At 40.6% G+C, this 22,048-nt stretch overlaps 1 protein-coding gene across 2 annotated transcripts in view; it reads left to right on the top strand.

Annotated features, from left to right (window-relative positions):
• Nucleotides 1-22,048, top strand: part of F13A1 (coagulation factor XIII A chain) — a 173,931-nt gene that overhangs the window by 6,914 nt on the left and 144,969 nt on the right. For both annotated transcript variants that reach the window (XM_010338078.3, XM_010338077.3), the window contains exon 3: nt 7,986-8,174. In XM_010338078.3, the coding sequence (XP_010336380.1) occupies nt 7,986-8,174 (189 nt within the window). The remainder of the gene's footprint in view (nt 1-7,985; nt 8,175-22,048) is intronic.

Raw genomic sequence — 22,048 nt, 5'->3', positions numbered from 1 at the left:
TCAAAAAACAAAGAAAGGAAAAAAAAAAAAAGTGGCTTAGCAATGAACTGTTCCATTTTGCCAGGAACTAGGCTTAGACAGAGGAAGCAAATTCATTTCCTGTTTGTGGCAAATGGAGCCTGGATGATGATAAAGCTTTTTCCATCTAAACTGTCTTGTTAAGCCAATAAACAAAGCACAAATCAATATGTTGGTTTAATCAATGCTTGCTAGAACACGCTCCATGGGAAGGGACATTTCCTAGGCAAAATGGACAATGGAATGAACTATGATATTTTTATGTCTATGTCCATATTTTATGACAATCATCTTCAGAGTCCTTGATATTATCAGCTGTTGTAAGAACCAAATACTTGGCTGACCTGTGGGTGGCTGACTCATGGGTAATGAAATAAATTTTGTTTCGTCAGTGGTATTGGGGACCTCACCTCTATCCCCAATACTTGGGACAATCCATTAGGGTTCTTCATGTCTTTTCTGTTTAACTATGGTCCAGAACATTATTTCTTTAAACTCTCAACCTTTCTGTGTAGCTTTTAATCTTCCATTTCTGAGCCAAGTTTTATTTTTTTTTTATGAAATGTCTTTCTTTTTAAAAATCATTTTAAGATGAACTGTTAAGACATTATACAGGAAAGTTTTATTTATTATTGCCTTAGTTTTTCCCCACTTAGAGTACCACTGTGATTTTGTGTTTTTCCTGAGGCATTTGCTTGTTAAAGTGATACTGCAACAGAGAATGAAAAGGTCACGTAGAAAAAATAACATGTTAAAAACATCATGGTTAGAATCAAGTGTCAAAAGTATATCGATATAAGATGATATAATTTAAAACAATTTATATCATCAGCTGTTATAAGAACCAAATACTTGATTGAATTGTGGGTGGCTGACTCATGGACAATGAAATAAATTTTGTTTTATATATATATAACTTTATATAAATATGTATATGTATACACACATAACTTTATATATATAGTTTGCTTATATATAATCTATAAACAGTATGTAAATAGTATATATAAATTATATATTATATATAAACAATATATTTTTAAAAACCAAACTCATGGGTTTATAGTTTTTTATAGTGAAAACAAACAAATATATGTAAACAAATATCTATATTTGTTTGTTTATATCTATTATATATAAACATATAATATATAAAGATATAATTAATATATAATATATAACCAATATATGCATATAATATATGTAATATATAGCTATTATATACAAACATATTTGTTTATGAAGTATGTGAACAGTATATATTATATATAATAGATATAAACGATCTATATGTTTTTATATATTATATATAAACAAACATATGTATTTGTTTTCATTATGAGAAAACTATAAACCCGTGAGTTGGGGTTTTGTCTTTTTTTTTGGCTTAGGTTTTCTATTCTCAAAGGCATTAATCAGCATCCTTTTTCTCACCCTTTGTGATCATAGTATAAGCAGGCTGGAAAGACAGTGTATTTTATTCCAGTGTGAAGCAAAACTGCTGATCTGGAGGTCTTACGCTATAAATTCCCACATCATACCTTCAACTATATATATATATCCTGAAACTAGCATATTTTGAGAATAAAACGGTCGGATAAATGACATTTAAAGGACACTATGGTTAATCCTATGGTGAATAAGATAATTTATTTTGAAATGAATCATCAACTCCAAGCTCCGAATTTTCAAGTAAAAGGCGTTCAAATGAAAGGAGGCACATTTGCTGTGGCATTTTTGCGCATTGCCACAGGCACCACAGCAAGATAATACAGTCTTCAAGGGGATTGTAATCTCATGGCTAAAAAAGTCACCTATATAAAGATAATATGAAGAGATTAATAATACTTTTTAAAGAAAGATGTATTTTCTGAGAATTAAGAGGAGAAAAGCTCCCTCTTCACCTGTGGAAATTCGGGAAAGAAAAAGCAAGCCTCTCTGCTCGGAAGACAAGGAATATAAAAGGGCATGCTTCCCTGGGAAGGTTGGAAGGCCACTGCTAAAAATCTTCCGAGGGACCTTCTTTACCTGTGGCCTCCATTGCTCAGGTTCCAGGCTCCTACCATGCCTTCTCAGATACCTAACTTCTTCATGTTTGATCCTAAGGGCGCATAGAAATGCTCAGTGCTATTATGATTATTATTGTCATCAGTTTCTGTGCATTTACCATGTACCAGGCCCTGTGATAGAGCACTCAGTGCATTTTCTCATTGTACCTCACACCAACTTCATTTTGCAGATGAGGAAACCGAGGCACAGGACATTTATGTAACTTGCCTAGGGTCACAAAGACCGTAAGTGAAAGTTGGAATTTGAATCCAGGCAGCCTAGCTCCACAGTCTATGCTCTTACTATGCTATTCTACTTCTCATAATAATAGTAATAATAATAATAAATATTTATTGAGAATATACTAGGTGTCAGCCACTTGTAAGATAGGTACTTCATTCCCGTATTAAAGTTAAGAAAACTGAAGTGAAGCATTTCCAAAAACACAGTCTGAAAAATGCAGATCTCCAATGAACAAAGTTCGCATAGTCATTTACATTTGGAAACCAGTGCTCCTCTAGGATGTCTGTGGTGCACATCAGCATATTAAAGTCTCACATGAATTCTTAAGAAAAGAATCCCAATCATCTTTGGTTAGGGCAGCAATTTTCCACACTGGTTTAACCATGGAGCTCTGATTCTTCCAATACCTGTCAATCTTCCCTAAAACTAGCACTATGCCATGATGGACAGACTCTAACCAGTCTCATTAGACTTTATTTTTTTATTTTTTTTTATTGCATTTTTGGTTTTGGGGTACATGTGAAGAATATGCAGGGTTGTTGCATAGGTACACACATGACAGTGTGGTTTGCTGCCTTCCTTCCCCTCACCTGTATCTGTCATTTCTCCCCATGCTATCTCTTCCCACCTCCCCACCCCCATCCCTCCCCCATTTCCCCACAACGGACCCCAGTGTGTTTAACCAGGTACACTAGGCTGGGATGTAAAGGTGAAAAACCAGGTTTTCATTTGCAATGACAACTAGGATGGATGAGAAATGCCAATGATATCAAAGAAATACTTGACTATTTCTCCCTCTCCAGCTTTATTTTGCCTTATAGGTAGAGCTACTTGGGAAGCCAAGTCAGAACTCATTTCAGGGGCACTTTATCATGCAGGGAGGGAGGGTACAAATAGAGAAGGCAAATCTAGGAGTGCCAGAGAAGCAGTGCCTTCATCTCCTGCATACAGATTAAACTCACGTGGACCCTCACCCAGAACACTGCAACAGCTTCCTAACTGACTTCAGCTTCCAGCATCACCCCATCCCACCCCTTTTCCACTCTGCCACCTGAAGCAGTCCATATATATATATATATATATATATATGTATATATGTATATATAAACATCTAATTATGCCAGTTTGCTGTTTCAGATTCTTCATTGGATCCACCATGCAATTAAAACCCAAACTCCTTCACATGGTCTCCAAGCCTCACATGATGAGCAGGCTCCTCCTTACTGTTCTACCATGGCTCCCAGTAGTACATTTCAGCCATCATCTTTCAGTTTCTTAAGCAGCTGTGCACTCTCTTGCCTCAGTCTTCACGTATCCTTCTCACTTGCCTGAAGCATTTCTCTCCACCTTCTTTTCCACGTGGACAACTGACTCCTCTCTTGACCACTGCTTATGTCTCACTTCCTTCAGAGAACCTTCTTATTTTCCACCCCTGAAACTCCCCTCCGTTCCCTTTACTTCCTTTGTCAGAGATGGCTGACATTGTGTCATAATTATCTGTTCACCTTTTAGCAACTGCTGCTGTGTGTTTACTTGACTCGTAGTTATCAGACAGTTGCCTAATCAACATTTGTGCCCATGTCTTGAGTGGCAACATAAAATCGCACACTTACAACATTCCCAGAGGGCAAGAAGCGAGGGAGAATATTAAATATATTAAATGCATACTAAGGGATTAAAATTATCTGAGCATGGAGCAGTGAACCAAACTTAATAAGAAGAAATTTAATGCATGCAAAATCTTAATATCGAACTAAACAGAAGAAAATAATCATACAAATAGATACAGCCAAATAGCAACATGAGTGGGTGAAATAGATACAGCCAAATAGCAACATGAGTGGGTGACTTGTAGGGGCCTCAACTGAATTTTGATACACTGTTGCTAGAAATAACATTAGAGTGTGTTTTAAGGGAGGCCAAGACAGGTGGATTACCCGAGGTCAAAAGTTAGAGACCAGCCTGACCAATGGTGAAATACTGTATCTACTAAAGAAAAAAAAATTAGCCTGCTTTGGCGGCATGAGCCTATAGTCCCAGCAACTCAGGAGGCTGAGACATGAGAACTATTTGAACAACGATGTTCAAAGGGACCAGGCATCCTGCACAGGATTTCTGTGTGAAGGTAAAGGAAGCCATTCGAGTATGGCAGGGTTGCAGTAAGTCGAGATTGCACCACTGTACTCCAGCCTCAGTAATAGAGCGAGACTCCAGCTCAAAATATATATATATATATGTATATGTTTTAAGGGTTTTGCTTCATCAGATGCATAATATGAATCAACAGTAAGTTAAGAGTATCTAAGACACTAACAATAGCTTGAGCTGAAATATTAGAAATATGTTATTTATTTTAAAAGATGTAATGTCTTTTTTTTTGTTTTTGTTTGCTTGTTTGTTTGTTTGTTTTTCTGGAAAAACCACAACTAGAGTAATGCACTTAATTCCAAAATAACACTTCAAAAGAGAAATTGACAAAATGGAATATATTCCAAAACAGAGTGATGGATAAAAGTTCTGGAAATAACTTCTTAAAAACAGTTAAATAGGCCAGATGCGATGGCTCACGCCTGTAATCCAAGTGCTTTGGGAAGCTGAGGCTGGCAGATCTCCTGAGGTCAGGAGTTAAAGGCCAGCCTGGCCAACATGGTGAAACCCCATTTCTACTAAAAAATAAAATGAAATAAAAATAATACAAAAATTAGCTGGGCATGATGGCAAATGCATGCAATCCTAGCTACTCAGGAGGCTGAGGCAGGAAGAATCACTTGAACCCAGGAGGCGGAGGTTGTAGTGAGCCAGGATCTCACAATTCCACTCCAGACTGGGCAATGGAGCGAGACTCTGTCTAAAAAACAACAACAAAAAGTTAAATAAATGGAGAATGTTTTACTGAGGGGAAAAAAAAAAAAAGCCCTAAGAACAGTCTTTAAATACCTAGAGAGTGACAGATAAAATGAATAAGAGGACTTATTCTATATTTATCCAGAAGTCAGAACGAGACCCCTGGTTAGAAAAATTACGAGGAATCAGGTTTCAATTTATCTTAAGATAAATTTTCAAATACATAGAGTTGTTTAAAAATGGACTCTTTGCCCTCTGAAATAATGAGATCCCTGTTTGAATGGAGGTTAGAAGACCAAGTAGTAGGGCTCTCATGAAAATGTTTTGTAGTTCTACCAGATAGCTGAGAAAATGCTATTGCTGTTATGTGAGATTCTGTAAGGTTGTAATATCATTATATTCCTTCCATTGGTGCTGGTAAATGGAGAACTGATAAAACCCATTTCTAAGGATCTAGGTTTTTAGCTATTCTTAAAAAAATTACTAAAAGGCCCTGTGCTAAGAAAGAGGACCAGAGGAGTTTATTGCTAAGGTCCTTTTCAATGGGGACATTTGTGCTTCTCCAGCTCACTCTTGGGCTGGTTTATCACTGGGGATTGCGGCCTTATAAGACCAGAGAGCTCACCGGGCGCGGTGGCTCAAGCCTGTAATCCCAGCACTTTGGGAGGCCGAGGCGGGTGGATCACGAGGTCAAGAGATCGAGACCATCCTGGTCAACATGGTGAAACCCCGTCTCTACTAAAAATACAAAAAATTAGCTGGGCATGGTGGCGTGTGCCTGTAATCCCAGCTACTCAGGAGGCTGAGGCAGGAGAATTGCCTGAACCCAGGAGGCGGAGGTTGCGGTGAGCCGAGATCGTGCCATTGCACTCCAGCCTGGGTTAACAAGAGCGAAACTCCGTCTCAAAAAAAAAAAAAAAAAAAAAAAAAAAAAAAAAAAAAAAAAAAAAAAAAGACCAGAGAGCTCAGGAGAAAGACAGCTTGGAATAGAGAGGTCTAGAGAATTACTCATCTTTAGCTCACAGCATAATGGAAAGAAAGTGCCCTTCAGGGGGACATGTACTGCAACAGGGTTCTGTGATGAAGTAAAAATAAAACTGCATCCTGCACTTTCTGCTTGCTGTAATGCTGTAGTCAGAGTAAACTGCAGAGCACCATGCCACGTGAAGTGTCTGTCACAGCCTAGGGGCAGTGAGCCACAGTAAGCCTATGACCCACTGTGAGCCAGCCACAGTGCCAGACCCACTGCATTTATCTCATTGAGCCTTCATAGACGTTATCAGGGTATAGTATCCTCATTTTGGATAAGAAAAATCAGATTCTGAAAGGTAAAGTACCTTAATGAAGTAGTTTTGAGACCTGAGATTCAAACTCAGGATTGCCTGAACTATGAATTGTTCAGCAATGTTTCAGGGACTCCTGGACTTTAGGACCAAGGAGGATGTTAAAGAGTCCAACTCCTTGGTTTTGATTATGGAACACAATGGGGTCCAAAGGCACCAGGCATCCTGCACAGGATTTCTGTGTGAAGGTAAAGGAAGCCATTCAAGCATGTCAGGAAGATGCCCCAGCATGGGTACAAGCTCAGCAGCTGTGCTTTCTGCACACACGGTGCCTGTAGCAAATCATGCATCAGGCAGGGGCAGGGAGGGGGAAGGCAAGAGGCCAGGGCACCCCTGCCCACCCTCCTACCCTCCCACCCAACGTTTTCCCCAATAGCCCTTTAAAACACCAAGTACACATGCAGAAACCAGTTTCTAGACTAGATCTTCTGAAGTACAGTGAGGACAGGGAGTTAGGATGACCCTCCCGTTCAGTGATCATTCATAGAGGGGGAGGGGAAAAGGGCAGGAGGAGAGCTGACTTTCATGTGTCAGACCCTTTGCTAAATGCCTGCATATATGTCATCTCATGCCATCTCCTGTCACCTTCCTGTAAGAGGCTGAACATGTTAGGCTATGAAATGAATGTTTCGCCCCCATTCTATGATGAAGAAATCAATTTAAGTAACATATACAAAGTTAGACAACTAATAAACATGTAATTGACATTTACACTCTTGAAAAACCTGTACATTGAAATCAAAAGGAAAACCTGTAAATGTTGGCATCAGACAGTCCAGGTTCTGACTTTTGAATTGGCTCATCAGAAGCTAAGGAAAGCTGAGGATAGTTTCTGTGTAACTGAAAACAATCGCACTTATCTCACAGAAATGTCAGTGTCGTTTCTTCAGACCTGCTCACTCTCTTTCCTGCCTTTGAGAGATGAGATCTACTTTTAGAATTACAGAGGGCGGGGGCGTTTGACCCTTCTTGAGGTAAGGGGAGAATTTTGGATTAATGGCTAACTTTGTCCTTCGAACGTCCCCCTGAGGCTTTGTCAGATTTTATTCCCCACTTTTGAAAGATAAGAAATTGAAGTGGCTATTCCCTGCTTCTGTCTGGTTAGTCACAGAGTGAGGCAGGGACATGATGGGAAGCTCCTAACATAACGAAAACCAGCATGACACTGAGAACCCGGAGACTTCAACTCTGGCCCTAGCTTCTCTGTATCTGGATCTCGCAGACAGGCGTCCGTCTATCCCACAGTGAGTGCCGTGTGGACTGAAACAAGATCAAAGGTGGAAAAAGCTTTTAAAAGCTCTCTTCAAAAACAAGAATGTCACAAGAGGTTGACTCTTGAGACTGTGTTCCCCCACCCCCACCTCGTGCAGAGTTTCATTCAGCCGACCTTGCTACCTGCCTTCTTCAGGAAAAATAGTCTTGATGTTGAGTTTGTGTTTAAACTAAAGTTAGTTTATGATTTTCTTCAATTGTTTTTCTTGTTCACAGACTTTCTTAATGTCAGGAACGTCCACCTGTTCAAGGAGAGATGGGACAGCAACAAGGTGGATCACCACACTGACAAGTATGACAACAACAAGCTGATCGTCCGCAGAGGGCAGCCTTTCTACATGCAGATCGACTTCAATCGTCCATACGACCCCAGACGGGATCTCTTCAGGGTGGAATACGTCATTGGTGAGTGCCATGTGCAAGCCCCAGTCTTGACGTCATGGGTACAGGCACAGTTGTGTGACTTTTTAGTGTCATACATCAACAGTGGAGGAAGCTGGACTGACATCCAGCCCCTGAATCATCCTGTGCTCTAAGACTGGTCTGTGTAATGCCAAACATTAATAACTTGGGCCCACCCAAGGGAAACTCTCATATAAATAAAAGTAAGTACAATTGGTACAAAGTGTTGCTTGACTAAATTATTCTTCCTCAAACAATGGTTTTGGTGTCCTATAGTTGTGACTTTTATCTCCATGATTTAATTGGTCTCATGTGCTGAAAATGTTTGCACATCTTTGTATTGTAAAAGATTTACGTATCTTTTACAGTACAAAGGTATCTTTGTATACATGTACACGCATATACAAACCATGTATGCATTCCCAAAGTTAGTTCTGCTCTGATCCAGTCCCATGGGATGGCCCATGAGATGGCCCATGAGAAATGGATGGTCCAATAATCTTCACTAAACACTAGGTACTTTAATTTTTTTTTTTTTTTTTTTTGAGATAGAGTCTTGCTCTGTCACCTAGGCTGAAAAAGTGGTGTGATCTCAGCTCACTGCAACCTCCACCTCCCAGGTTCAACCGATTCTGGGCCTCTGGAGTAGGTGGGACCACAGGTGCACACCACCACACCCAGTAATTTTATGTATTTGTGGTAGAGGCGGAGTTTCGCCATCTTGTCCAGGCTGGTCTGGCACTCCTGACCTCAAGTGATGCACCTGACTTGGCCTCCCAAAGTGCTAGGGTTACAAGCATGAGATACCATGCCCAGCCTTTAATCTTCTCTTGAAGATTAACAATGTCATTAGCTTTAAAGTATTGGGGAAGGGCCATTTAACTTTGGTCTGGTGCTTCTTAAATTAATTTGATCATGGAACTCTTTTTTTTTTTTTTTTTTTTTTTTTGAGACGGAGTTTCACTCTTGTTACCCAGGCTGGAGTGCAATGGCGCGATCTTGGCTCACCGCAACCTCCGCCTCCTGGGTTCAGGCAATTCTCCTGCCTCAGCCTCCTGAGCAGCTGGGATTACAGGCACGCGCCACCATGTCCAGCTAATATTTTGTATTTTTAGTAGAGACGGGGTTTCACCATGTTGACCAGGATGGCCTCGATCTCTCGACCTCGTGATCCACCCACCTCGGCCTCCCAAAGTGCTGGGATTACAGGCTTGAGCCACCGCGCCCGGCATGGAACTCTTTTATTAAGTTATTGCTATTAACATTTGACACATTTTGGCAAACATTTCTATAGGAATTTATGAGATTATCAAGGAAATACATGCACACAGAAGCAACAGTGGCACAACATAGGAAATATGCCCATACAATCCTATGCACACATTAAAGAAAAAAAAATAGGAAGTCAAATTAGTAGTCACAAAAAGTACATGATAGAATTCAGCATCCAGTTTTAGAAAATGAGTTGAAGGGAAAAAATTTAGAAGAAAACAATTTAACGATAATAAAGATTGTTTATATCAAAACAACAACTTTTGATATCCTAAGTGAAAAACGTTAACAAATTTCAGCATAATCAGAAATTAGAAAGAAGTGCCTGTTATCATCATCTCCTTTTTAAAAATAATTGCTTTAAAGGTTTTAGCCAATGAACAATGTAAGAGGTATACTTGCTATAAATACTGGAAACTAACAGATAAAACTATGTATTTGCTAATACTATGATTGTGTATTTAGAAAACCCAACAGATTCAAGGGAAAAAAAACCACTGTATTAATAAAACTTTGTAAGATAGCTAGATAGAAGATAAACATATAAAAAATAAGCAGCTTTTATCTTCTCTGGCACCAAGCACCTAGAGATAAAAAATTTTCACATGACCGAAACTATAAACTGTAGGACTAAACTTTAAAAACCAGAACACACAACCTATATAAAGCAGCTATTAAATCCTAATAAAAAGTGTGAGAAACCAGTGAGGAGTCAAGCATATTCTTGGGTGGGAAGTCTTTCTGTATATATTTTTAATCTCCCAAGATGTTGGTCCAAGAACGCAAAATTTCAGTTAGATAGAAGGAATGAGTTTTAGTGACCTATTCTACAGCATGGTGTCTACAGTTAATAGTAATATATACTTCTAAATTACTAAGAAAGTAGATTTTAAATATTCTCACCACAAATAAATGGTATGTGAAGGGATGCATATCTTAGTTAGCTTGCATTAATCAATCTGCAATGTATGTTTTTATCAAAACATCACATATTGATCAAAAAGGCACATTGCAAAACCCCATAAACATATACAATTATTATTGTCAATTTTTAGAAGCCTCCCAAAATTAATATGTACATTTAATGCATTTCCAATTAGAATGCCAATGGAGTTTTGAGTTGTTTTTGGCTTTGGTTTTGGTTTTTTGGACTTGTATAAAATAATCTTAAAGTTCATTTGAAATAATAATTACCTTGTGATAATCATATAAATCATACAAAGAAATAAGAATATTTTCTATAGGAAGCAGCTATCAGAAAATACTATGAAGAGTATTTAGTACGACACAATAGAGAAAATGGATTTCAGTGTATGAGATAATATGATGGTTGGTTTCATGAAGTAAGAAAAGCATATGAGATTTTGTTTGTTTGCTTGTTTGTTTTTAAATTAATGATGCTGGAACAACTGGCTCTCCAACTGGAAGAAAATTTAAAACTTGACCCTCATCTTCTCCCATATACAGTAGTAATTTTCAGATGGAATGCATATTAATGTAAAAAATAAATATACCACAAGGCAATTTTGTGAGGAAACGTAACAGACTTAACTCTGACACTGTAGAAGAAAACAAAACCCATGTACAGTCATGTGCTACATAACAACATTTCAGTCAATGACAGATCATGCATAAGTAATCCTATGAGAGATGGCCACCTAAGAACAGCTCAGGACTTCAGCTCCCAGTGAAAGTGCAGAGGGTGAGTGGACGCCGCATTTCCAGATGAACTCTTATTGCCCACAGACCAGGAGATACCCAGGCAGAGGGGTCGCCAGCTTCGCAGTCCCAGCCGGTGCGGCCGTTTTGGCCCCCGCGGGGCTGATTCCGCCCGCGTGGCTGCTGTGACCACTCCCTGTTGCTGCGGTTCTCCGTACAAAAGCCACTGGTCTGGGAGCCCTCTTAGCTGGCGATCAGAGCCCTGAGACGGCAGAGTTGCCCATTCATCTGAAATAGCAAGCCAAGGCAGGAGATTCCTAGGCAAAAAATCCACCAGGAGCCGGCGCCGCAGTTCGAGCCGACTCCGTGAGTCGCAGCACGGGAGATCGCGGCGCCTTTTCAACAAGCGACTGGAATGCGGGGTCCTTCAACTTAAAAGAAAAGACTCTAAGTCAGGGAGCCAGGTGATCAGGCTCGGTTGGTCCCACCCCTCCACCCCCAACAACAACGAAAACAAAAACAGTAATTGGAAACCCTCTGGGTTGAGCCCTTCAAACCAAGCACAGCTGAACCGGGACGGTCCAGCTTGGTGGGGGAGGGGCTTCCCCCATTACTGAGACTCTCCACCACTAAGGAGGCAGGCTGCCGTCGCCGAGGCAACCCGCCATTGCCGAGGCAACCCGCCACAACAGAGAGAGTCCACCATAACAGAGGCGGGGCCACTGTTCCCGAGACAGTTCTAACTACGCCCATATAAACAGGACTGCAAGGAAGAGCTCAGGGCAGCTGGGCGGAGCCCACAGCAGCTCAGCAAAGCCCCTGCGGACAGGCAGAGGCTAGGCGTGCTGCTAGCTGGGCGGGTCAGACCTGAAAGAAAAATCAAAAAAGGCAGTAGTGCAATGGAAACTCATAAAGCTCCAACTCCCTGGGACAGAGACAGACAACAGGTGGATAAACCCACAAAAATGGGAAGAAACCAGCGCAAAAAGGATGAAAACTCCCGAAACCAGAACACCTCTCCTCCTAAAAGGGATCACAACTCCTCACCAGCAAGGGAACCAGACCAGATGGAGAAGGAGGGTGATGAAATGACAGAATCAGACTTCAGAAGGTGGGTAGTAAGAAACTACAGTGAGCTAAAAGAACATGTTCTAACCCAACGCAAAGAAAATAGGAACCTTGAAAAAAGATTGGATGAAATGCTGATGAGAATGGACAGCATAGAGAGGAATATAAGTGAATTGATGGAGCTGAAAAACGCAACACGAGAACTTCGTGAAGCATGCACAAGCTTCAACAGCCGAATTGACCAAGCAGAAGAAAGGATATCAGAGGTCAAAGATCAACTAAATGAAATAAAAAGAGAAGGCAAGAACAGAGAAAAAAGCACAAAAAGGAATGAACAAAATCTTCAAGAAATATGGGACTATGTGAAAAGACCTAATCTACGTCTGATAGGTGTACCTGAATGTGATGAAGAGAATGAATCCAAGCTGGAAAATACTCTTCAGGATATTATCCAGGAAAACTTCCCCAACCTAGCAAGGCAGACCAATATTCAAATCCAGGAAATACAGAGAACACCACAAAGATATTCCTCAAGAAGAGCAACCCCAAGGCACATAATCATCAGATTCACCAGGGTTGAAATGAAAGAGAAAATGCTAAGGGCAGCCAGAGAGAAAGGTCGGGTTACCCACAAAGGGAAGCCCATTAGACTCACAGCAGATCTCTCAGCAGAAACCCTATAAGCCAGAAGAGATTGGGGGCCAGTATTCAACATCCTTAAAAAAAGAACTTTCAACCCAGAATCTCCTATCCAGCCAAACTAAGCTTCATAAGTGAAGGAAAAATAAAATCCTTTGTGAACAAGCAAGCACCCAGAGATTTCATCACCACCAAACCTGCTCTACAAGAACTCCTGAAAGAGCCTCTACACATATAAAGGAACAACCAGTACCAGCCACTCCAAAAACACACCAAATGGTAAAAGAGCATCAACACAATCAAGAAGCTGCATCAACTAACCAACAAAACAACCAGGTAGCATCAAAATGACAGTATCAAATACACACATAACAATACTATCCCTAAATGTCAATGGACTAAATGCCCCAATCAAAAGACACAGACTGGCAAATTGGATAAAAAGCCAAAACCCATCAGTGTGCTGTATCCAGGAAACCCATCTTACATGCAAGGATACACAAAGGCTCAAAATAAAGGGATGGAGGAAGACCTACCAAGCAAATGGAGAGCAAAAAAAAAAGCAGGAGTTGCAATTCTCATCTCTGATAAAATAGACTTTAAAGCAACAAAGATCAAAAGAGACAAAGAAGGACATTACATAATGGTAAAAGGATCACTGCAACAAGAAGAGCTAACGATCCTAAATATATATGCACCCAATACAGGAGCACCCAGATACATAAGGCAAGTTCTTAATGACTTACAAAGAGACTTAGACTCCCACACAATAATAGTGGGAAACTTTAACACCCCATTGTCAATATTAGACAGATCAACCAGACAGAAAATCAACAAGGATATCCAGGACTTGAATACAGACCTGGAACAAGCAAACCTAATAGACATTTACAGAACTCTCCACCCCAAATCCACAGAATATACATTCTTCTCAGCACCACATCACACCTACTCTAAAATTCACCACATAATTGGCAATAAATCACTCCTCAGCAAATGCAAAAGAACAGAAATCATAACAAACAGTCTCTCAGACCACAGTGCAATCGAGTTAGAACTCAGAATGCAGAAACTAACTCAGAACCCCACAGCTTCATGGAAACTGAACAACTTGCTCTTGAATGTTGACTGGATAAACAATGAAATGAAGGCAGAAATAAAGATGTTCTTCGAAACCAATGAGAATGAAGACACAACATACCAGAATCTCTGGGACACATTTTAAGCAGTCTTTAGAGGAAAATATATAGCAATGAGTGCCCACATGAGAAGAAAGGAGAGATCTAAAATTGACACCCTATCATCAAAATTGAAAGAGCTAGAGAAGCAAGATCAAAAAAACTCAAAACCTAGCAGAAGACAGGAAATAACTAAGATCAGAGCAGAACTGAAGGAAATAGAGACACAAAAAACTCTTCAAAAAATCAATAAATCCAGGAGCTGGTTTTTTGAAAAGATCAACAAAATAGACAGACCACTAGCCAGATTAATAAAAAAGAAGAGAGAATAACGAAATTGATGCAATAAAAAACGATAAAGGGGATATCACCACAGATTCCACAGAAATCCAAACCATCATCAGAGATTATTACAAACAACTCTAGGCACATAAACTAGTAAACCTGGAAGAAATGGATAAATTCCTGGACACCTGCATCCTCCCAAGCCTAAACCTGGAAGAAGCCGAAACCCTGAATAGGCCAATAACATGTTCTGAAGTCAAGGCAGCAATAAAGAGCCTACCACCCAAAAAAAGCCCAGGTCCAGATGGGTTCACAGCTGAATTCTACCAGACATACAAAGAGGAGCTGATACCATTCCTTCTGAAACTATTCCAGACAATCCAAAAAGAGGGAATCCTTCCCAAATCATTTTACGAGACAAACATCATCCTGATACCAAAACCCGACAGAGACTCATCAAGAAAAGAAAATTTCAGGCCAATATCCATGATGAACATAGATGCAAAAATCTTCAATAAAATACTGGCAAACTGATTGCAACAGCATATCAAAAAGCTCTTCCACCATGATCAAATAGGATTCATCCCGGGGATGCAAGGCTGGTTCAACATACGCAAGTCCATAAACGTAATTCACCACATAAATAGAACCAAAGACAAAAACCACATGATTATCTCAATTGATGCAGAGAAGGCTTTTGACAAAATTCAACAACACTTTATGCTAAAAACCCTCAATAAACTAGGTATTGATGGAACGTATCTCAAAACAATAAAAGCTATTTACGACAAACCAACAGCCAATATCATACTGAATGGGCAAAAACTGGAAGCATTCCCTTTGAAATCTGGCACTAGACAAGGATGCCCTCTCTCACCACTCCTATTCAATATAGTACTGGAAGTTCTAGCCAGAGCAATCAGGCAAGAAAAAGAAATAAAGGGTATCCAAATTGGAAAGGAAGAAATCAAATTGTCTCTATTTGCAGATGACATGATTGTATATCTGGAAGACCCCATCATCTCAGCCCAAAATCTCCTGAAACTGATAAACAACTTCAGCAAAGTCTCAGGATACAAAATCAACGTGCAAAAATCACAAGCATTCCTATACACCAGTAATAGACTTCAAGAGAGCCAAATCAAGAACGAACTGCCATTCACAATTGCTACAAAGAGAATAAAGTACCTAGGAATACAACTAACAAGGAACATAAAGGACCTCTTCAAGGAGAACTACAAGCCATTGCTCAACGAAATAAGAGAGGATACAAACAGATGGAGAAGCATTCCATGTTCATGGTTAGGAAGAATCAACATTGTGAAAATGGCCATACTGCCCAAAGTAATTTACAGATTCAACGCTATTCCCATCAAGCTGCCAATGACCTTCTTCACAGAACTGGAAAAAAACACCTTAAACTTCATATGGAACCAAAAGAGAGCCCGCATAGCCAAGTCAATTCTAAGCAAAAAGAACAAAGCAGGAGACATCACACTACCGGACTTCAAACTATACTACAAGGCTACAGTAATCAAAACAGCATGGTATTGGTACCAAAACAGAGATATAGACCAATGGAACAGAACAGAGGCCTCAGAGGAAATACAACATACCCACAACCATCTGATCTTCGACAAACCTGACAAAAACAAGCAATGGGGAAAGGACTCCCTGTTTAATAAATGGTGTGGGAAAACTGGCTAGCCATGTGCAGAAAGCAGAAACAGGACCCCTTCCTGACACCTTACACCAAAATTAACTCCAGATGGATTAAAGACTTAAACATCAGACCTAACACCATAAAAACCGTAGAAGAAAATCTAGGCAAAACCATTCAGGACATAGGTGTAGGTAAGGACTTCATGACCAAAACGCCAAAAGCAATGGCAACAAAAGCCAAAATAGACGAATGGGACCTAATCAAACTCCACAGCTTCTGCACGGCAAAAGAAACAGTCAGTAGAGTGAATCGACAACCAACAGAATGGGAAAAAATTTTTGCAGTCTACCCATCTGACAAGGGGCTGATATCCAGAATTACAAAGAACTAAAGCAGATCTACAAGAAAAAAACAAACAAGCCCATTCAAAAATGGGCGAAGGATATGAACAGATACTTTACAAAAGAAGACATACAGGAGGCCAACAAACATATGAAAAAATGCTCATCATCACTGGTCATCAGAGAAATGCAAATCAAAACCACATTGAGATACCATCTCACACCAGTTAGAATGGCGATCATTAAAAAATCGGGAAACAACAGATGCTGGAGAGGATGTGGAGAAATAGGAACACTTTTGCACTGTTGGTGGGAATGTAAATTAATTCAACCATTGTGGAAGACAGTGTGGCGATTCCTCAATGACCTAAAAATAGAAATCCCATTTGACCCAGCAATCCCATTACTGGGTATATATCCAAAGGATTATAAATCATTCTACTACAAGGACACGTGCACACGAATGTTCATTGCAGCACTGTTTACAATAGCAAAGACCTGGAACCAACCCAAATGCCCAACGATGATAGACTGGATAGGGAAAATGTGGTACATATACACCATGGAATATTACGCAGCCATCAAAAAAGATGAGTTCACGTCCTTTGTAGGGACATGGATGAACCTGGAAACCATCATTCTCAGCAAACTGACACAAGAGCAGAAAATCAAACACCGTGTATTTTCACTCATAGGCGGGTGTTGAACAATGAGAACACATGGACACAGGGAGGGGAGCACTACACACTGGGGTCCGTTGGGGGGAAATGGGGGAGGGGCAGGGGGTGGGGAGGTGGGATGAGATAGCATGGGGAGAAATGACAGATACAGGTGAGGGGACAGAAGGCAGCAAACCACACTACCATGTGTGTACCTCTGCAACAATCTTGCATGTTCATCACATGTACCCCAAAACCTAAAATGCAATAAAAAAATAAAAAATAAATAAAAAATAAAGTAATCCTATGAGATTAAAATGGAGCTAAAAATTTCCTATCACCTAGTGATGTCATAGCTGTTACAATGTAATAGCATGATCACTTATTCTTTAAACATGTTGTGTAGCCTAAGTTTATAGTGTTTATAAAGTCTACAGTAGCATACAGTAATGCCCTAGGCCTTCACATTCACTTACCACTCACCCAGAACAATTTCCAGTCCTACAGGCTTCATTCATGGTAAGTGTCCTATGCAGGTGTACCATTTTTTACTTTTTATACTGCATTTTTACTCTACTTTTTCTATGTTTATATAGAAATGTTTCTATGTTTATATGTAAATACTTACCATTGTGTTACAATTGCCTGCAGTGCTATATTCAGTACAGTAAAACACACTACGAGTTTGTAACCTAACAGTAATAGGCTCTGCTCTGCCAAAGAGCCTAGGTGTGTAGTAGGCTGTACCATCTTTGTTTCTATGATGTCCACACAATGACAAAATTGCCTGCCTAGCAACATATGTATCCCATGCATGACAACAAATACACATTTGAAGCTCTGAACCACAGTTCTGCTGCAAGTATGAGGGAACTTTTATCTCCATCTTTATAGTCAAATATTTAGGGTGGGGTGAAGAGTAGAGGGAAGCTTCAGCTCTGAACTGGACTTGTCTGCAGTCTGAGACACTTCCATAGGCCATTCAGAAAATAATTGTGATAAGAGAAGTCTTAGAAAAAATGGTAAGATGGATGCCTTAGATTGGGTTACGAGGAAACAAACTCTGAGAAGAAGACTTGAGTGTAGAAAGTTTGCTGGGGAGATCTCTCAGGATCAACATCTGCAAGAGAGTGGAGGAATCAGTGTTGGGCAGAGGGAGGAGTTGAACCAAAGTGCAGACATGGCCCCCGTGGATCTCAAGGTGAGTTCTATCTATCGATGGATCTTCAGAGTTGTCTTGACTTGAGCCAAGGGCATGGGCCTTTTATATCTTTCATACCTTGACTGGGGTTTTTTCCCTGGTGTACTTGGTTCCCTGTGGGTGACCCCTGAAAGCAACTAAATGAATGAGAACTGTCAGCCACCAACATTCCCAACAATGGGAAAGGTCCAGGCAGCATACCACAGCATCTGCTACAGTCAACATTTGAAGTCTTCTTTTCTTTTTTACATAAGAAATAGTATTACTTTTGTTCCCTCAATAAAAGAGGAGGAAAAGCATAGCTAATTTGCCTTTGAGATAAAATCTGCATATTTTTTAAGCCAACATGTATTCTAAACCTGTCAGAGCCCATGATGTGTACATTAGAGTTAAGCTGTATTCCAATATGTGTGGCCCATTATACGCCACATGTATTTGGCCTATAGTGGCTAAAATTCCACACTCTACTATTCAGTGTAGAAAAGCACACTTCAAAGCGGCCTTGAAAGACCCATGGTAGAGGATTTATCTTGGTCAGAGTCCTTTCCCCATCTGATGTAATTCAGGAAGTTGAATGACAGCCTCAACTTCCTCGCTGCCATAGTTCTAAGACTGGAAAAAAAAAAAAAAAGAACGTTGCTGGGGAAATAATTCTCTTAAAATGCAGTGCCTGTTTCAATACGACTGAATAAAGCCAAGGAAATTAGATTTTAAGGGTAGTTGCTGTAATGAGAAGAGACAAGTATAGAATGTGAACTAGAAATGAAATGAAGTGCAAAGGTTTCTATATGCAGGTGCACCTCAATTTCCAGAAACTCAGAATATAAAAATGATGGTTTAAAAAACAGAAAAAGAACATAATTTCTATTCATTTTAAAAAATCTGGCAATACTGTTTCAAGAGAAGATTCATTTTAGCTAGTGTTTTACAGTCAGCTAAATGTCTAAACATTTGAGATGTCATGTACTATTAAAAGTGAACCAAACTTTAATATAAATTTAAAAAAGAACAGAAAAGAGAATAAACACTTTGTTAAGAATAAAAGGCACATAAAGGACTCTCTACCAGTACATCTTTAAGAGTGTTTACAACCAGAGACTTACCAACAACGATTGACTTACCCTTCCTTACTCACTATATTAATCAGGGTTCTGTTGAGGGACAGAGCCAATAAGGTGTGTGTGTGTGTGTGTAAAGGGGAGTTTAAAAGTATTAACTTACATGATCACAAGGTCCTACAATAGGCTGCCTGCAAGCTGAGGGGCAAGGAGAACCACCAGTCCAAGTCCCCAAATGGAAGAACTTGGAGTCTGAGGTTCAAGGGTAGGAAGCATCCAGCATGCAGGCTGGGAGGTTAGACCTGTCTCTCCTTTTCAGATTGTTCTGCCAGCTTTATATTCTCTGGAAGCTGATTAGCTTGTGCCCATGAGATTAAAGGTGGATCTGCCTTCCCCAGCCCAGTGACTCAAATGTTAATCTTCTTTGGCACCACCCAGGATTAATACTTTTATCCTTCAATCCAATCAAGTTGAGTCCGGTATCAACCATCACACTCACTATATACTTTGTTTTTAACTTTTATTTTAGGTTCAGGGGTACATGTGGAGGCTTGGTACATAGATAAAAAACATCGCTGTTTCATAAAGCAAGCTATTATTATATTAAAATACAGAAAGATAGCTTTACATTTAACTGCTTCCAATTCCTATTCAGTTATTTGTTGCAGTTGCTTTCTCATTCCCTGTGCCTGTAGAGGGGATGAGCTGAGATGCGTTAGTACACCGGAGTTTCCCTACGTTGCTGGTCTCAGAACCTGGGTCATAGGATTTATTCATGTCATTCTGCCTTCTAACCAATTTCCTTCCCTCCTTCCCTCCCTCCCTCCCTTCTTCCTGCCCTTCTTCCTTCCCTCCCTCCTTTCTTCCCTTCCTTCCTTCCTATTTTCCTTCTTTCCTTCTTCCTTCTCTCTTTAAAAATATTTAAATAAATACGGTGTCTTGGATGATGTACTGGTCTCTGAGCAGAGAAGGTGAACTCAAGAGCTAGTGCCTTACCTGGCCAGGGCTTGATGCGCTGTGCTGCAGGGGGTGTTTTTGCTTTAATAACTGCATTCATTAGTTGCTGACAGAGGAACAGCTATCTCTGTGAGTTAGGTGGGAGGTGTTAATGGATCTGAGGAGGTGGGTGTGGCTGAAAAATGTCCTGGGAGTCTTCAGGGCCTTCTTTCCCTCTCACTTCTGAGCCTACAGCCATGCAAATCATGAAAGGCTGGGAGCAGAGCACTCATCACAGGTTTTACTAACTGTGGCTGAGGCTGTGAAAGCTTGGGAACAGCGTGTGGTGTTAATTTGCTGTTACTTTGACATGGGCCCCTGCTTCTTTGATACCCAGTTAGGGGAGAAATCCCAAGCTGTATTTCTTATCAGCTCACCCCCTCCAAACAGCAGAGGTTTCACTACATGAGGAACCTTCCGAAGTGACAATAGGTCCCTGAGCAAATTTCCTTCTCCCTGGAGTTCAACCACAGGAACCTGGGGGTGTCGAGCGCTTTGGAGATTCTCTTGACCTTTCCCTCAATTCTATGATGGCCCTTGCAGATTCAAGCTTCACATGTCTGGTCGCAGAAAGATGCGGAGAAGGATGGCATTAGCAAGACCTACCCCTCTTATCGGCAAAGCAAAAGCCTTCCCTGGGTGCTTCCAGCAACAATTTATGTCTCATTTGCTACCCTTAGCTGTAAGGGAAGCTGTGAAAGCATTCCCTTTTTCCAGTCTCTTCAGAGGAGAGGGAGAGGAGAGGGATGAAAGTGGGTGTTGGTGGACCCGCAGTGATGTGTGCTGGGCGTCCCTCCCAGCTGGGCCATCCTGTGAGTATTAAAGTGCTGTCCTAATGCCGGCAGCATTGAGGCAGGTTGCTCATCACGTGCTCAGGCATCTCCAGGACTGGATCCATTGCACATGTTCTGCATCATGAACCCCATAAAACATGGAAATGTCACCAGTAACACCTTGACATTTCTGTTTCACTTATTTCTTGAGTAGCATTTATCGAAAGACAGCTGGGGTGTTGGATGCGGATGTGTTTTTAGGGTGGGGGTGACATGGACGATTCTCATTTAAGATAGTTTGCTCTGGCCCACTTCAGGGAATCAGGGGAATTCAAGACTGGAGAGGAGATGATTAGAGAAGAGAAGATGAGAGCCTGGGTTGTGGCTGCAGTTGGAGACATGGACAGGAGCAATGGGATTTGAGAAATATTTAGGAGACAAAATCTGCAGGACTTGTGTTTGGTAGTCTGTGAGGGGTGAAAGGGAAGAGAGTCAAGGTCAACTTCCAGGTAGCTGGCTTATGTGACTATCATGACAGATGCTAGCACTTCCAAATGAGATACGCAGCAGGGATTCCAGAGAAAAAAAATCAGGTGTGGAAAATGATAATGGTAGGAGCGGCTTCATTGATAACTCACTGGCACTGCTGCTGTGCAGAGGTGCTGTGTGCCTCCCATTTAATTGTTCAAGCAACCCTCTGGACATTGGACTATGGCCATCTCCGTTTTTCACATGAGATAAGGGTTCAAAGGATTAATTAATTTACCCCAGGTCACACCTGGAAAGTGCTGGGACCTCAATTGAAACCCAGGCCGCCTCTTCTAATCACAATACTTACTACCTCCACCAAGGAGATGGTGGAAATATGAATGTGATTCTGTTTGGACTGGTGAGTGTGAATTACTTGAGGGACTTTCAGGTAAACCTGTCCGATAGATGATGAATCTGAAGCTTAGGGGAGGAGGGTTGGGGTGGACAGATTAAAATTTGGATATCATATACACGTGGGCAAACTCACTCAGAAAAAGGTAAATCGAGTCAGCAGCGGACTCAGGGTTAAGCCCTGGGGAAAATAACTCCTAAAG

This window comes from Saimiri boliviensis, chromosome 4 (assembly GCF_048565385.1).
Source record: "Saimiri boliviensis isolate mSaiBol1 chromosome 4, mSaiBol1.pri, whole genome shotgun sequence".
Classification (NCBI taxonomy): Eukaryota; Metazoa; Chordata; class Mammalia; order Primates; family Cebidae; genus Saimiri; species Saimiri boliviensis.
The sequence above is the reverse complement of the archived record's forward strand: the minus strand, read 5'-3'. Positions and strand labels throughout refer to the sequence as shown.